General features: G+C 65.9%; 2 protein-coding genes across 3 annotated transcripts; both read right to left on the reverse strand.

Moving 5' to 3' along the window:
* Window positions 1-1,582: 1,582 nt before the first annotated feature.
* LOC137154693 (class I histocompatibility antigen, F10 alpha chain-like) lies at window positions 1,583-8,377 on the reverse strand. Of its 2 annotated transcripts, XM_067550445.1 has the most exons (7): window positions 8,120-8,377; window positions 7,320-7,595; window positions 6,510-6,785; window positions 5,977-6,084; window positions 5,109-5,141; window positions 4,518-4,550; window positions 1,583-4,187 (listed from the first exon to the last, which is right to left on the reverse strand). In XM_067550445.1, the coding sequence occupies exons 1-7, from the start codon at window positions 8,253-8,255 to the stop codon at window positions 4,177-4,179; spliced, it is 873 nt and encodes a 290-aa protein (XP_067406546.1). In that variant the 5' UTR covers window positions 8,256-8,377; the 3' UTR covers window positions 1,583-4,176. The 2 variants fall into 2 exon arrangements, 1 of the variants encoding a protein (XP_067406546.1); XR_010920282.1 differs by lacking the exon at window positions 1,583-4,187 and having other exon boundaries at window positions 5,977-6,107.
* A 3,394-nt stretch (window positions 8,378-11,771) lies between these two features.
* On the reverse strand, window positions 11,772-16,880 carry LOC137154688 (class I histocompatibility antigen, F10 alpha chain-like). Its single transcript, XM_067550439.1, has 10 exons — window positions 16,814-16,880; window positions 15,841-16,107; window positions 15,197-15,460; window positions 14,480-14,755; window positions 14,240-14,347; window positions 13,534-13,560; window positions 13,046-13,078; window positions 12,912-12,935; window positions 12,270-12,305; window positions 11,772-11,905 (listed from the first exon to the last, which is right to left on the reverse strand). Exons 1-10 carry the CDS (start codon window positions 16,878-16,880, stop codon window positions 11,772-11,774), a joined length of 1,236 nt encoding a protein of 411 aa, XP_067406540.1.
* Between the last annotated feature and the right edge of the window lie 45 nt (window positions 16,881-16,925).

Raw genomic sequence — 16,925 nt, forward strand, 5'->3', positions numbered from 1 at the left:
CCGACCCGCCGCGTCACCGGTCTCTGGGCAGAATCCGGAGGAGCAGGTTGAAGAGTCCTCTGGGGACATCGGTCTCCCCGTCCTGCTGGCGCCCCCTGCCGGCCTGTGTCGGAACGTCAGCCTGGGAGTTAAAGGGGCACCGCCCCCCAGCCCCGCTTTGCTCGCTGGGACCCCCCAGGGGTTTCTCAGAAGCGGCCGTGCCCCAGTCACGTGGGGGTAAAATAGGAGCCTGTTTGCTGGTGTGAGATGAGGGCGACCCCACAGCGAGTGTGAACACATCAGGACGGGGAGGGGGGGTAATAGGGGCCTGTGCAAAGCCCCCGCATGGGGGGGAAAAGGGTACACGTTACCCGGGCCCGGAGCCCTCAGGTCTGTGTGTGGGAGGGGGCCCATGTTACAAGTTTGTACTGGGCCTGAAAAGAATGATGCCTGTGCCCGGGGCTGAAGGCAGGAAGGGGGGGTGCATCGCTCCCTGTGGGGGGTACCCCTCCCTCCGGTGCCCGATCCAGGGGCCACACTGCCAGGAGCTCACGGTGTGAAGCAGGGGTGCTGAAGTCCCAGGAGGGGGTGAAGACACGTGGCATTCCCCGAGTCACGGCGTGAGACACAACGTTGGGCTGGCGCCCCGAGGGCGTCCTCCAAGAGGCTTTCCCAGGACACCCGACCTGTGGCTCCATGACACCCTCACTGGCCCTTCACTGACCCCGAGATCCCTGCCATGTAGACAGCTGGCAATCCCATGGCAAGAAGACCCCTGTGCCCCGTTACCGACGCCCTACAGAACTCGTTACTGAGATGAACTGGACTCGATTCCCTCGAGGTACAAACACACATTCCTCTCACCCTGTCACAGGGGCAGCTTGGCCCACTGCTGCACCGCACCCCTCCACCAGTCAATAGCGCGACGCCTGGCACTGTGGACACAGCTGGCGTGTGCACAGATAAACGCTGCAGTTCAAACACGGGTCCCCTAAACCGCCACTGCCAGCGGCTGGGAGCGGCCGACGGGACGGAGCACGCGATTGCCGGGTGTGTTTGTTCGTTCTGAATCACACTGGCGGAAGACAGGAAACTGGACTAAATGGAGCATTGGTCCGAGGCCTGTATGTTCCTCCTAGTAACCCCCAAATACCCCCGCCCCAAATACTCCCCGTCCCAACGTCCAGAATTGCCAGCCCTGAACGTTAAATAAATCCTGAGCTATTTTAAACCATAATCACCGGCGTGCAATGTGCCCTGTGGTCCCCTCGGCGCTTCATCGTCCTCACCTCACGTTCTCAAGCCACCAGGGTGAGGAATTCGATTTTTCTTTTAACGAAAGCCAAGAAGCACATGCAGGCTGGCGCCAGCTCTAGGCAGGGAGTGGAGGCTAGTGGGTGAGAGCCGGTGTCCAGGGGATAAGGGGCACTGACCCCTCGGGGAGATAGAAAGGGGGGGAAGCATTAAACGACCCCAGTGGGGCTGAATTCCCGCATCTCACCTACCAGCTGTGCCAGGAGACCTGCCCCGGATATGTCCCGTTTGCTCCCCCTCCAGACTGTTTGGTCCGGATTCCCGGCTCGGGGGCCCTTCATCCCAGCCAGGCTTGGTAAAACCCCCGTTAGTTCGGATACACGGGGCAAGAGCCCTGCTGGTGCAGATCGGTGCAGAGCCACAGAAGTGCTAGGCTGATCGCACCAGCTGGCCCTTTGTATGCCAGTTGGGCACCTCCTGCTCTGAGATCGTCAGAGATCGGGTCAGGCCCTGGGTGCCAGGTGTGAGACCCCTGCCCATTCTGAGCAGGAACTACTCTAACCCTGGAGAGTCTTGTGAGCCACAGAAATTGCCAGTCCCTTGGTGACCCTGGCTCAGTTCTTGGGCTCAGTTATATCCTGTGGCAGGGAGTTCCACAGGGTAACCACAGTGTGTGTGGAAAAAATGGTCTTTTATCAACAGTTCCCAAGCAAGTCTGCCAATCTTCACCTTCAGCTCCCTTCTCCAAAGTCACCTCTTCTGTAAGGTATGCGCACCACAACCAACCGCGAATAATAAAACGGCATGAATTATCCCCCTACAAAACCAAGGGATCAGCTGAAAAACCATGAGCTTTTAAAATCCTGGGTTATTTTTATTTGGTTTCTGAGTCCTCGGGGTTTGCGTTTTCAAGTTTTCTTTGCAATCACCAGGGTGAAACTCGCTTAAAAAAACACTAACGCTGAAATTCCCTCATACTCAAAGGACTCCAGGAGCTGGGACTTTGAGACAAAGGCCAAATATCACGAGACCCGTGATAAGACTGTGAGCGTCGGCGACCCTGCGACCCACTGCTGCAGCCCCTCTGCCCCTCCTTGCTAGGCCTAGGGCCGGGACTGTGAGGCACGCTATGTTTGTCCAGCACCCTGCACGACAGGGCCACGGGCGTGGCTCCGGCCTTTAGGTGTAGCCCCTGTGCAAAAGTCTGACTCCCTTAGCGCAGCAGAGGAAGCCGCCGGATAACCCTGCCGTGTCTAGAGCACCTTTTGTCCTAAAGGGCCACACAGGCTGTGCACCGCACACACAGCACCAGGGCAATGCAGCCACCTCTGGGGAACAGCGCATCAGCCAGACCCTCGGTGGAAACATTGGCCAAGGACAGTGGGGCAGTGCCCCATGGGATCTTTAACATCCCCATGGCTGGCCCTGCTGTTGGGTCTCCCCCAGGGACCCCACGCACTGACCCCTATGGAGGCCCAGCCATCCATGGGGCAGGAAGCTGCACTTTCAGTGTCTCGCCCCTGGACGATCACAGACCTGAGCCTTCCCTCCGGCCACCAGGCAGGGCCACTGCTGCCCGACCCCACATAGGCTGAGCCGACCCTTCCTCAGCCGGGCTGTTTCTCTCACCTCCGTGGGGCAGGGGCAGCTAGGCCTTTCCTCTGTGGTTGTCCAGAGCCCCCTTTCCCCTCAAAAAAGTGGGGAGAACACAGGCCTGAGCCTGGGGAATATCGTCCCCTGCTCGCCAGGGGGTCCCACCGCAGTGAGTGATCCCCCCCCCAGTCCACCCCCCAGCTCATCCTGGGTCTTTGCTCCTCCAGCGAGGGTCCGTTCCCGCTCGGTGTCTGGCATTCTCCCAGCCCTGTGCCCTGGTTAGTGCCCCAGGGCCGGGCAGGACACAGTGGAGGCCCAGGTGGGTCACACAGGCCCTGTGGCAAGCAGGGGATTTCCCAGCCGCACCAGATCCTAGTTTCCCGCTGGGCTGGATGCAAGCACAGGCTGAGGATCCGGCAGGGCAGCAGCTCCCTCTGCAGCCCAGCGAGAGACGGTTTCTCCTTCCTCGTCTGATTTCCCAGAAAGGGCCTGGGCTGGGTCTGACTCACGGGGCGGGCGCTGGGATAATGTTGTGGGCTCGGGGCTCTTCAGAGAGCTGCTTGTTTGCTGTGTCTGCAAGCCAAGGAATCCACCTGGCAGCCGGGTGCAGGCCGGCAGAGACCTGGCGAGGAAACGCAGGCTGGGCCCATGCCAGGAGGCGTCGCACACACCGCGGGAGCGCGCAGAGAGGACCGTGTCTATGAGCCCTGTGACCAGGCGCACAGCTGGGCGAGGAGTTTGCGCCTGGTTCTGGGGAAGGGACAGCAGCGGGTCAGAGCCAGGGAAATATCTAACCCCGGTTCTCCGGGTCCACCCAACGTGGCCAGCGCCAGAACCTCCCCCCTCGCTGCGGGGCGCTGTGACAAACACTCCTCCACGGGCGTTAAAGAGATTCATTAATGCTAAGACAAACACACACACACCCCAAAGCCCTCTGGGACAAGGCCCGGTAACAGTCACCCGCACAGCCCCCCGGGACGGGAACTAAAGAATTATCCGTTTTCAAGAGGGGGAAACTGAGGCACCGAGCAGGGCCGGGAGCCACTCAGTGCCCGCGCAGACATGCGGTGACTCGGAGCTGGCCGTGCCCGGCAGGGCTGTCTCATTCACCCCACACAGCCGACAGAGGCTCAGGAACGCAGCGCACGGTGCAGGCGGCACCCGGCAGAGGGTCCCAGGGAATCCCCCAAGGCGGGAGGCTCAGGAGACGTGGGGTCGTTCCCCAAAGCAGCAGACACAGCGCGGGGCTGCGCACAGTGAGAACAGGGAGATAACGCTGAGCAGTGGTGGGGGGCCGGGGCCTCCCCGTCCGTGTCTTCACAGTCTGGATTCTCCTCCGGCTCCGACGGGCTACGTTAGCGCTGCAGGAGGGAGACACGGGAGAGTCAGGCTCTGCCCAGGGCTGCGTCCCTACGGGCCAGGGAGGGGCTGGTGGCGGGGGCTCCCTGTCTTTGCCCAGAGAGACCACCCCAAACTCTCCCCCTCCCGGAGACACCGCTGGCCCCCCTGCTGCCTGGAACACCCTCCCTGCAGCGGGAGACAGAGCCAGCTCAGACCCGGCCGTGCACTCAGCACCCCCAGCCCGGAGTGAGGGCAGGGAGCTCCGGGCTGGTTTGCCAGAGGGGCCGGGCCTGGGGTCTCTGGGCAGGGGTCTCCAGAGCCCCCCCAGGTACAGAGACCCCTCCACGCACCTGTGATGGAGCTGTCCGATCCATGGTCGCTGGCTGCAGAGAGGGGGGAAAGGGAAAGGGGTCAGTGTCTCACGGGGTTTCACCTGCTCCCCTGGGATCAGCCCCCCACCTCCCTGCCCCACGGGGAACTAACGGGGTCTGATCCGATTTGGACACAGAGAAATGGCCCAGCCCAGGCAGGGAGCGTGGGCAGGAACCGGGGCAAGGCAGACCCAGCTGTGGGGTGATCCCCCCGTGCCACACTGGAGTCTCCCGCCACAGGGCAGGTTTTCCAGCCCTTTAATCACTCCCTGAGTCTCCCCAGCGGCAAATCCTCGGCTGGGCAAGGCCAGGGTGTGCTGGGGTCTGGGCCGGGCCCGGGGGAGCTGACCTCACGCCAGGGGCCCTGGGGAACGGGCTTCACAGAGAAGAGCACGAAAGCGACCCTCGGGGCAGGCCCGGCGCCCCTGGGGCGTTCGTGGTGCCTTCGAACCTGCAGCCAGCCGTCAGCTCTGCCCGGGCCGCACGGACCAGCGCCGAGGACCGGCTGGTATCGGCGGGCGGGGGACGACTGAGGGCGCACGGCCCCGCGCAGGGCGTCGTCTCACTTACCCGGTGCCTGCGAGTACAGCTCCGCCTGCGGCCCTGCAGAGAGAAGGCGGGTTACAGCGAGGGCAGCGCAGACGGTGAAAGCCGAGCGGGGCTAGGCCTGCTGCAGAAATTAATTGCTAATAAGGTGAAGATTGCAAAAGGGCGGGGGCGGAAATCCTTTTTGAAGGGGCGATTGCTTCTCACTGCATCGCACGGGAGCTGTTCCTCTTCAAGCATGGCTGGTACTTCATGGGGGCGACGGAGAAACGGCCCCTCTGGACTGAGCCGCCTTCCTACGGCACTGATCTTCTGTACCAACTCATCGGTCCCGCCCCGGCTCCGGCTCTTTCAGGGACACCTCAGGATCCTCTCTTCCGGTGTTACTCAGTTTCCATCTTGGCAAACCCCAGCCCCTCTCGTTAGGACAGGGGGGGCACAAATACAGGGGCGTTGACGCCACAAAATGCAGGCGGCCCCACACGTTCTGAACTGAGCAAAACCAGGCAGGTCTTGCCCCGGCTGTTTTTGGCTGGGTTTCCGCTGTTCTCCCAGGCAAGCACCAAAGATGCTTTGAAACCCCCTGAATGTCAGCGTGTGAAGAGGGGGCAATCCCAGCCCCACCAGCGAGCACACGTCCAGACTGAGAAACCCTCCCCAGCACAGAACCGCCAGCTCGCCCGGCTTTCTCCTAGGACGACGTAGGGACCCGGCTCTCGGAGACGCTGGCACCAGCTGAACCCGCTGCCGCTTGCCTGCCCCGGGCAGGAAAACTGCTTTCGCGGCTAATATCCACCGGCCCCGTGGGTTTGTACGTGTAGCGGCACCGACGCTGGGGGCTGCACCGCGGGGCATGGGGCAGCCCAAGGAGCCCCCCGCCCCAGCTCCATACCTGACTGCCTCCTCCTCCAGGCCAGGCCGACCAGCACAGCAGCCGCCCCCACGGCCAGGATCACGCCAGCCACCACCACCACCATCAGCCAGGAGTCGGACGGCGGCTCTGAGACGGGAACAGGACAGGGGCTGGGAGGGAAGGGAGAGACGCCTCCGCTATCCCTCCCCCATCAGTGCCCCAGAGCCCCCCCATTACCCCTCCCCCCATCACAGGGGTCAGTCGCTCCCTCCCCCCATCAATGCCCCATTGCCTTCCCGAGCCCCTCCCCCATCACAGGGGTCAGTCACCCTGCACCCCACCTGTGCCCCTAATGTTCCCGAGCCCATCCTCCTATTGCAGGGGTCAGTCGCCCCCTCCCCATCACTGCCCCATAACCCCCCTGAAATCCCCTCTCTCCATCACAGGGGTCAGTCATCCCCTCCCCCATCAGTGCCCCATAGCCCCCCCGATCCTCCTCTCCCATCACAGGGGTCAGTCCCCATCGCCCACAGGCCTGGCTCACCCCGTCCCTCCAACGCCCCCGTGCTCACCCCACACGGCGACCAGCGGCTGGGCCAGGCTCTCGTGCTCCACCCGGCAGCTGTAGCGGCCCCGCTCCCGGGGGTCGATCTCCACCGTCGCCCAGGCGTGGTAGGTCCCGTCCCCGTTGGGCAGGACGCCCCCCCACCACGTCTCCTGCTCCCGGCTCTCCCCGTCTCTCAGCCAGCTCAGGGCGATGGGCTGGGGGTAGAAGCCGTGGGCCCGGCAGGAGAGGGTGCTGGGGCCGCCGGGGGTGTCTCTGCTGGTGACCCGCACGGCCGGGCGCTCTGCGGAGAAGAGGGGGAGCCCATGGGGTCAGGGCCAGGGAGCAGCACCCACAACCCCCCTGCTGTTACCAGCACCCACCCCTACGTCCCTCCCGCCCCCTGGGCCCGGACACGGATCCAGAGCGAGGGGCCCGGAGCATCACAGGGGCAGGAGCACCTCCAAAGGGGGAGTCAGGGCCTCAGCAGCAGGGACCTCCCCCCCGCCCCACATCCTGAGGGCACAAGGGCTGGTTGGGGGGAGTTAGGGGGCCTGAGCTGAGCTGGAAGAGGGGGTGGGCACCCCCTGGATGGGTCAATGGAGTCGACAGAACTGGGGGGGTGTAGGAAACAGGGGTGCCAAGGCCAGGGGGAAACGGGGCTCTGTGTTGGGGGCAAACAATCCTGCCCTGGGGCGGGGCCTGGCTGAGCCGTGGGGCCGGGCAGGGTGTCTCCCCCCCACCTGCCCATCGCCCATGGGACTCCTTCAGCCCCTCTATGGGGTGACTCACTGCAGGGCCCCTCAGCCCTGCCCTGCCCCCCAGCGCCCCTGCGCACCCCGCCTGGCCAGCGCCCCCTCTCCGAGCTGCAGGTAGCGGCGCAGGGCGGCCGGACACTCCCGCTCCAGGAAGTTGCGGTAATACTGCAGGGCGACCGGGTCCCCGTTCCAGCGGCGCTGGGTGGCCTCGGCCTGCCAGGCGGGGGCCTCCCACCGGTGCAGGGCGGCGTCGTAGGTCAGGAAGTCGCCCCCGTCGAAGCCAAGGCGCCGGAAGCCCCCGGTGCTGCCGTCCGCCCGGATCTCGCAGCCGTAGGCGTACTGGAAGATGTGGAAGCCTGGGTGGGGCAGAGCGGGGCGGTTGGGATGGGGGGGGGGCCCCACGGAACCAGGGCCACCGTCAGGTCCGTGACCCCGTCCTTGGGTCCCCCAGGCCCTGCTTAGCAGAGAGCCTGCCCTGTGCCCCCCTCTGGTGCCTGCCGCTGGGTCCTTGGACGGACCTTGGTTCTGATCCGGCCGTTCCTGGGAACTAAAGAGGTGTGAGGAGGCCCCGGCCAACTGGGGGCTCTGCACAGACATAGCCGGAGATGGTCCCTGCCCCCAACAGCTCACAGTGTAAAGAGACAAGAAACGGGAGGGGAAACTGAGGCACGAGGCAGGGAAACTGGCTTGACTTAGGTCACCCAACAGGTCAGGGGAAAAGAGCTGGGGCTGGAACCCAGGAGTCCTGGCTCCCAGCCGCCCCCTGCCCTAACCCACTACTCCCCACCTCCCTCCCAGAACCAGGGAGAGAACCCAGGAGTCCTGGCTCCCAGGGCAGTGTTCCAGCCCCCCCACTGTCTGTGGGCCCGTCTGCACTCACCCCTGCTCTGGTTGTAGAGGTGCTCGTGGCTCCGCACCTTGCCCCGGAAGCAGGCCTGCCTCAGCTTGTGGACCTGGTTCTCCCGCTCCCAGAACTCGGGCCGGGTCGCCTGCACCCAGGCTGCCTGGGGCCGCATCTGCTGGGCCTCAGCGTCGTACTCCACGAACCTCTGCCCGTCCACGTAGCCAGCCAGGCTGAACTCGGGCACCCCCGGGCCGGGCTCCGAGACGGCCGTCAGGACATACCGCAGGGAATGTGACCCTGGCGGGGCGGGGGTGTTAGCAGGATCCGGCTGCACCCCCCACTCCTCAAACCCCAAGAGTGCAGCCCCCCAACACCCCATAGCACCCAAGAGAGCCCCCCCGCCCCACAAAACGGCCCAGGGGAATCGCCAGCAGCTGGGCGCACTGCAAGGCACCTGACACACAGCAAGGGGGAGGGAACAGCTGTGCTGAGAATGGGGCAGGGTGTTTGCACACGCGCTCACACACACGCCCAGCCAGCAGGGACAGACTGACGGACAGACGGGGACACAAACGTCCATTCCCCACCACCACAGGGAGCCCCTAAACCGGACCCCCCATGAACCCCCATTTCCTAGCCCAGGCACAGAGCTGCGGGGGGCGGGCAGACCTGGGGTGACAGCAGTGGGGAGGGGGTGGTTGTGTCACACAGCTGTGTGTGAACACGTCCAGCCCACAGAACCTCTGGCCCGAACCCAGGACATCAGCCCCGGGGCGGGGGATCCGGCCCCGACTCGCTAGTGAGCTCCCAGCCCCCCAAAACTAACCCACTGCCCACGGGCACCCCAAACGCCGGCACACGGCACCCCTGCTGCCGGGCGCCCCCTCTGGGCAATTTCTCCCCCCCATACCCCAGGAAATATCCCCCTCCCCTTCCCAGAGCCGAGGAAAGAACCCAGGAGTCCTAGATCCCATCCCCCTCTCTAACCACCAGCCCCCCTAACCAGGAAGAGGACCCAGGAGTCCCGGCCGGCTCCCAGCCATCCCCCGCCTCCCAGCCCGTGGGGGAGGGGTTAATCCGCAGTTTGCCCCTACTCACGTGACTCAGCGCACCCCAACAGGAGGAAGGGGAGGAGGAGGCTGCCTGGGCCCCCCATGCTGTGCGGGGTGCGATCCTGCTGTCTGTGTGGGGGGCAGGGCTGCCGCCCTGGGACCCGCCCCCCCGCGGGGTTGGGCACCACGGGCGTGTCCTGCCCATTGCGACAGACCCACGCACAGGGCGAGGGGGGGGAGGGAAATTCCAGCACAGCGCAGGGACCCCGGCGCCAGGGTAGCGCTTTCCAAAGGGAGTTAGGAGCCGGAGTCTCACGGGAAGTCCGTGGAGCTGTGGCTGCAAGTGCCTGAACCTCCCACAGCCCGGCCGAGAACCCAGGAGTCCAGGCTCCCGGCTCCCTGCCCCCACCCCCTAGCTCCCTCTCCCATTCCAGAGCCGGGCAAAGAACCCAGGAGTCCGGGCTCCCAGCTCCCACCCCCATCCCAGAGCCGGGCAAAGAACCCAGGAGTCCTGGCTCCCAGCTCCCTGCCCCCACCCACTAGCCTCCACCCCGCTCTGAGAGCTGGGCAGAGAACCCAGGAGTCCTGGCTCCCGGCACTAACCCTTTAGACCTGCCTCCCCCCCCCAGCAGGGGTTAAGCCCTGGTGGCAGATTTCCAAATCCATTAAGTCCCTTTGATATTGATGGGGGCCCGGCCCCGAACCTGCTTCAGCCCCTGATGCCCCCTGTCCCCTTGTAAATGTGACCCTAAAACCCCCCTGAAACGGGGGCTTCTCCTCCAAAGCCACTAGGGCCCTTTTGAAAATTGTCCCTTGCCTGCCCCGTGTCCTCTTCCCCCTGACCCACCCCACTGCTCCTTGGCCTGTCCCGCGGGCTTCCATCCTGCCGCCCATCCCCGTGGCATCTGGGCGCCTTCCGCATAAAACCCCTGGGAACAGCAAAGCTCCCAGCGGGTTGCCAGGGAGACTCTCTCCCGTTGTACCAGCGGCAGCAGGACCGGCTGGGTGACATCTGCGATCCCAGAGCCCTTCCCCACTGATCCATCCGTGCCCCCGCGCCCCCTCCCGGCCCACCCCCCGTTCTGCCCCTCCCTTCCCAGGGGACATAGGAGGCTGGATCAAATTCAGCAAAGGGGCTGAGTGTGGGTCTGTCTGCTCTGTGTGGGGCCCTGGCACGTGGCCAATGGGCAGGCGATCTGTCTGCTGTGTGTGGGGCAGGCGATGGGCGCCGCGGCTGGTTTTAACTCTCTCCCGCTCACCGCAGGCCCCACAAGTTCCCGCTCCCGGCCCAGGGCAGAAGATGGCGAGGTCGGCGGGCGCCCGGCTGCAGCCCACGGAGAAGTTCCGCTTCCTCTTCCGCTGCAAGTGCCGGAGTTAGTCACATGGGGACAGAGCCACGGCGCAGGGCCCAGAGCAGCGTCAGCGCGGCTGAGATCCGGCAGCTGGGGCCCGCCAGCCCCCGGGGCAGCCAGGCACAGGGCGGGTCACGCGCAGGCAGCAGAGAGCGAGGGCGGAAATGCCGGTCATGCCAGTCCCGGCGACGGGAGATGCAAGCGGAGCCAGGCTGGCTGGATCCATGGGCACACGCCGAGCTGAGACATGCAGCGACGTGCTGATAATGGATGCTTGGGCCAGCGGCACCCGGGGTCAGCCAGGGCCACGCATGAGAGTCCCCGTGAATGCGGCTGAGTGTCTCTACCCAGAGCTGGGCCTTAGACCGTCCGCTCGCCGCAGCAGGGACTGGCTGAGTGTGCAGCGCCTGGCGCCCTGGGAGACCCGTCCGTGACTGGGCACTGCTGCAACACAGACACACATCAGCCGCCCGGGTCAGCTGCCCAGGGCAGGCCGAGGAGGCTCAGAGGGGGCTGGGGTATCTCTAGATCCAGATCCGCTGGGATTGAGAGCAGCGTGCTCTGCCTTAGCTGGCTCTGGGCGGCTGATTCCAACAGGATCCAGAGTAAATTCAAATTGGGCCGAACCACCAGGGAATAAAAGGCTTTCCTGGCTCTTCCCGGTGCCCTGCTGCAGCGGCGCCAGCAGGAGACACCCCGGGCCTTGGTCTGGGATGCCTTCACCACTGACTTGAGTTGTCAGTTCTCAGCAACGGGGCAGTGGAGGAGCAGAGCCGGACTCAGAGACAGACACAAAGCAAAGCCCGGGCCAGAAGAGAACAGGCCTTAGTTTATTCAGTGATTCAGCCCAAGGCCCAAGCATAATTTTTTCAGGCCCAGTATAAACCTGTAAGACGGGTCCCCTCCCACACACATACCCATGGGGGTTGCAGCCTGGGCCGGGCCCCCCAGGCCTCTGGGCCCCAGTAAAGTGCATCCTTTTCCCTGCCATGTGGGGGCCCTGATTCAGAGTTACACGCTCTAGCCAAGTGTGTGATGCGGTGAGGGCAGGGCAGGGCAGGGCAGGGCAGGGCAGGACAGAGGTACCACAGGTACCACAGACACCAGGGTGGGAAGAGCAGGGAAGTGGCCATGCAACCTCTTACAGAAATCAAAGGGTCTGTGACCCACACAGCACTTTTCATTGGCAGTTAGACAGACTCCAGCTATGTAACCCACAGCGTCCCTGCCAGGGCGGCTCCGTCAGCGGCCGAGGCAGGCAGAGATCCCAGTGGTGACTCCAGCTTAGACGATGCCCAGGGTGGGATCCCCGTCGGGCGGGGCCGAAACCCGGGCAGGAAGGAGCGGCTGAGCAGCTGCGGGGAGATGGGTCTCTCTGGTCCCTGGGCCCCCCGCCGGCTGCTGCCCGGCCACCGACTCTGCAGGAACGAGACACGGGGGTTCAGGATGGAGCCCGGAGCCGCGTCCGCACGGATCAGGGCCTGACACCGGAGAGGGACCCACTGCAGCCAGATGGGGGCTCCCCCCTCGGGCCATTCTCCAGCCCCTCCCGCAGCAGGGGGCAGAGAGGGGGTGAGATGCCCCATATCCCAGGCAGTGTCGCTCCCAGAGGTGGGGGGGGCCCAGGCTCCTTCATTGCACCCCCGCCCTGGGGGGCAGGGTGCTCAGAGATCCCCCGCGCTGCACCCAGGTGGGCCGGCTAGAGGGGCAGGACATGGGGGGCTCCGGGGCTCTTGGCTGGGGGAGCCGCCCGCCCAGAGAGCAGCCAGCGCCTCCACTTACCTAGGGAGGAGTTGGTTTCATACCCCGGGTCGCTCCCTGTGGGACGGAGAAGGGGGGGTTAGTGCAGTGACCTGGGAGCTGCCCCCCAGCCGACCCCCCGACCCCACACCAAAGGGATCCGACGGGGTGTGAGCAGAACGTCTCAGAGACCCAGAAATGGGCTGGGGTCGGGGCTCTGGGGTAACTATCCCCACAAAGTACTAGGGCTAGAGGCTGGGGGGGGGGACCGTGTAGGCCCCACTGGGATGGGAATGGCTGGGGCGTTTGGGATCTCAGGGGTTTGGGATCTCAGGGACCTGGTATCTGGGTCCCGGCCCAGCCCTGCTGTGGGGAGGAGAGAGACAGAGACACCGCGGGGAGGAGGGGGTCACACTCAGCCCCCTCCCATCGCAGCTTGTATAGGGGCTAAAGTCCAATGAACCCTGCAGGTGTAGCCGTGCTGCGGCCCAGCCCCCTCCCCACAGCCACAGACCCCCCACAGTCTGTCCTGCCTGCAACGCCCTCCCTGCAGTGGGGAGACACAGACCCGGCCCTGCACCCGGCTTCCCTCCAGGGCGCTCTGGGGCTCAGGGCAGGCGTTTCCCCAGAGAGGTCTCCGTGACGGCAGCTGTTCCCCACAGTCACAGACCCTCCAGCACTCACCCCTGCTGGATCCTTTGTCGCTGGCTGTGGGGGAGAAGGGGACAGGGTTAGCGTCTCTCCGAGCCCAGGGGGTTAATGCGCTGGGACAGAGCCGGGGACAGAAGGGCTCCCCTGCTCCTCCATGAACCTCTTACCTTGCAGAGAGGCGCTGGAGTCCTGGTCACTTCCTGTGGGGGAGAAGGGAGGGTTAGCGTCTCTCCAAGCCCAGGGGGTTAGTGTGCTCCCGGGGTCACGGCCGCCCTCGGAGGGAATTCCCGCCCCACCTGTCCTGTTAGATCCGCCCCTCGCCGGGGAGTGGCCCTGGGACTCAGAGACCGTCCCTGCCGGCTGTGCCTGGGGGAGCCAGGGAGACCCCGGGACGGGGCGAGGAGGGGGCCCGGGTGGCAGGGCCCCGGCTGTGGTATCTCAGGGACGGTCTCTCTTGGCTCTGCCCCAGGGGGAGCCTGACCCCGGTGCGAGGAGGCGGCCCAGGGGTCCCTGCTCTGCTTAGAGGTGATGCTCCTGGGGTGAATCGCCAAGCCCCGTTCATAGCCCAGCCCCACGGGGACCCCACCCCTGCTGGGGGGCTCTGGGCCAGACCTGGGGACAGAAGGGCTCCCCTGCTCCTCCATGAACCCCTTACCTTGCTGAGAGGCGCTGCAGTGCTTTGCTGTGGGGAGAAGGGGACGGGGTTAGCGTCTCCTGAACTGGGGGTGACGTGCCAGAGAGGCAGACGTCTCCTTTGGAATCGGTTCCACCTCCCCACCCCCCAGATCCCCCCAGCTCAATGCCCCCACGGCCCCCCCCCCCCAGCTCACTGCCCCCACGGTCCCCGCCAGCCAGGAAACCGCATCACGCCGGAGCTGCCCCGGAGCAGAGCCAGCCACGATGGGCCCCTGCCCCGCACGGCTCGGACCGGACAGCGGAGGGGCCTGCACCCCGCAGGGGATGGCGGGTGACGGGCTGAGCAGGCGGCGACGGGGCGTTAGCACCCGGACCTCGAGAGCCCCGTTCCAAGGAGGGGTCCCCAGGCGGGGCTGTGCCCCCTCCCCCCCCAGCCCGCCAGGCTCAGACTCACCTTCCGCTGCAGTGTAGCCGGGCCCCTTTTCCCCTGCAGTGAGCGGGAACTGGCTCCGACCCGCGTCCCCGGCCCAGCACGGGCCCCAGGGCCCAGCGGGCGACGCAGCCCCAGGAGAAGCCCGGCGCTAAGGAGGAGACCAGAGAGACCCGGCGCCAGCCCCCAGCGGGCAGTGCCATGGCACCAACGTGGGGGTCTGGATTGCTGCCCCCCCAGGACTGCCCTGCAGACCCCCCCACCCCAAAGCCGAGCAGCGCCGGGCCCCCATTACCTGAGCGCCGCCTCTTCCAGAGAAGAAACCCGACGATCCCAGCGACCAGGAGACCCCCCACGACGGCTGCAATCAGCGCGGGGACCAGGGGCGAGTGGGGCGCAGGCTCTGCAAGGAGCGAGGCGTGAGAGACACCCTCGAACCCCCCCGGCCGTCCCACGCCCACCTGTTAGGACAGGGCGTCGTGCTCCAGCACCCCCCCGTCCCCGCCCGATTCACGCACAGGCCCCCTGTGCTCACCCCACACGGCGACCAGCGGCCGGGCCAGGCTCTCGTGCTCCACCTGGCAGCTGTACAGGCCCCGCTCCTGTGGGTTGATCTCCACCGTCGCCCAGGCGTGGTAGGTCCCGTCCCCGTTGGGCAGGACGCCCCTCCGCCACGTCTCCTGCTCCCGGATCTGCCCGCCTCTCAGCCAGCTCAGGGCGATGGGCCGGGGGTAGAAGCCGTGGGCCCGGCAGGAGAGGGTGCTGGGGCCGCCGGGGGTGTCTCTGCTGGTGACCCGCACGGCCGGGTGCTCTGCGGAGAAGAGGGGGAGGCTGTGAACGGCCCCCGGGTCCCTGAGCCCCCCAGGGTGTCAGGGGTCGGAAAGCAGGCGAGGACAGAGCCTGGGAAACCAACCACTGGGACCTGGCCGGGGAGGGGTCCCTGCATCCCGCCTGCATGACATGGCACCCCAAAAATCTCAGCTGACCTCTAGGGGTCCAGCCCTGGAACCGTGACCTGAGTCATTATAATTAGCATCTCAGACAGGCAGGGCCCCTGCATGGGGGGGGGGAGATACACTTCACCGGGGCCCGGAGACCCTGCAGGGGTCCGGCCCAGGCTGCAAACCCCATGGGTCTGTGTGTGGGGGCCCCTGTTACAAGTTTGGGCCCCAAAAAAGATGCTTGGGCCCTGCAGACAGGCCAGGGAGTGGGGGCGACCCTGAAGTGGGGGGGGGCCTCCCCCAGCCCCCACCTTTCCTCTGCAGCATCCCGTTCCCGTAGGCCAGGTATTTCCGCAGCCACTCAAGGCATTTCCTCTCCAGATAGTCCCGCTGCTGCCGGCTCAGGTGGCTGTCGCCCTCCATCTTCGCCTTGGTGATCGCGGCCTCCCTGCTGGGCGCCACCCAGGCGCCGGCGCGGCCGTCGTAGGAGAGGAAATCCCGCCCGTCGTAGCCGTACTGCCGGAACCCGGCCCCCCGCAGCGTGCAGCCGTAGGTGTACTGGAAGGTGTGCTGCCCTGCAGCCGGACACGCCCAGCGCCTCGTTAGCCCCAATTCCCGGCCCTCAACACCCCCCCAACCCCCGCAGACCCCCCGCCCCGGTGCGAGTCGGTCACGTTGAACGGGAACTGGATTCTGGGCCAGGACACGGCTCAGCTCGGATATTGGGGCACGGCTCAGCCCGGGGCTCGGGATACCGTCAGCCCAGGGGTCAGGGTTCGGGTCACCCTTGTGTCTGGGGTCCCTGCTAGCCCGGGGATGGGGGACGGGGTCACCGCCAGGCCTGGGGAAGGAGGACAGGGTACAGGCTGCCCCCTAGGCCCGGTGTCTGGGGTCCCTGCCAGACGGGGGACGGGGTCACCGCTGGGCCCCACACGCCAGCCCCCTGCCCGCTCACCCCCGCTCTGGTTATAGCGCTCCATGGCGATCCGGACATTGCCACTGAAGGCCTCCTGCCAGCCCCGGGCGATCCAGGTCTGCCGGTCCCAGTAGTCGGGCCCCTCGGCCCGGATCCAGGGGGCGCGGGCCTGGGCCTGCTTCGTGGCGCTGTCGTAGTGGAAGAAGAGGTGGTCATCCAGGTACCCCACCACGGTGAACCGGGGCAGCCCCGGGCTGGGCTCCGACACCGCCGTGTAGAAATAGCGCAGTGTATGTGGGCCGGGATCTGTGGGGAGAGAGACACCCCCATCCCCGTCAGCCGGCAGCCCCTCGTCCCCGTCCCACCCCAGCCCTCAGGGCTGAGCCGGGACCCCACACCACACTGCAGGGTGGGAAGAGATGGGAGCCTCAGTCTGTGTTGGGCCGGGTTTGTACAGGGCCTGGCACGACAGGGGCCCTGCTCCTGACTGTTGGGCCCCATAAATATTTATTAACCAGTCATGAGCGTCCAGCAGCCCCGCCCGCGTCGCCCGGGGCAGCCACCGCAAAAATCCCATGACCCAGAGGGAGGGAAACTGAGGCATGGCCTGAGGTCGTGACCCGGCCAATGTCCTGGGGAAGGGAGTGGGGCGGGGCTGACCGTGAACCGGGGTTCCCACAAGTACAGACGGTTGGGAAAGGGTTAAACGTTCACCGTTGGACGTGCCCGGCTAGCGGAGAGGCGGGGGCACCAGGCCAGCCCGATTCCGGCCTCGCACTAGCTTTACACCCCCTGGTCTCAGTGGGTTGCTCCTGATTCACAGCCGGGCAGCCGAAAGCAGAATTGGGCCCGGGAGGTAAAGGGGGGGGTCCTGGATTCGCACCCCTGACCCCAATACAAGCATTTTCTGCCCCTCTGGCCCATCCCCCTCCATGGGTCACCGCTGCCCCCAAGGGACAGGATCCTGCCCCCTCCCCTGTGCCAGGGGTGGGGTTTACACCCCAATACTCACCGGAACAGCCCCCTAGGACGGCGAAGACCCCCAGCAGCAGGAGGGGGAGGGGGATGGGCACAGCCATGCTGAACCCAGTCACTCTCCCCCCTACATGGGCCGGGACGCTCCC

This window comes from Emydura macquarii, unplaced genomic scaffold (assembly GCF_026122565.2).
Source record: "Emydura macquarii macquarii isolate MOO-44397 ecotype Brisbane River unplaced genomic scaffold, CSIRO-AGI_Emac_v2 contig_1284, whole genome shotgun sequence".
In the NCBI taxonomy this organism is placed as follows: Eukaryota; Metazoa; Chordata; order Testudines; family Chelidae; genus Emydura; species Emydura macquarii.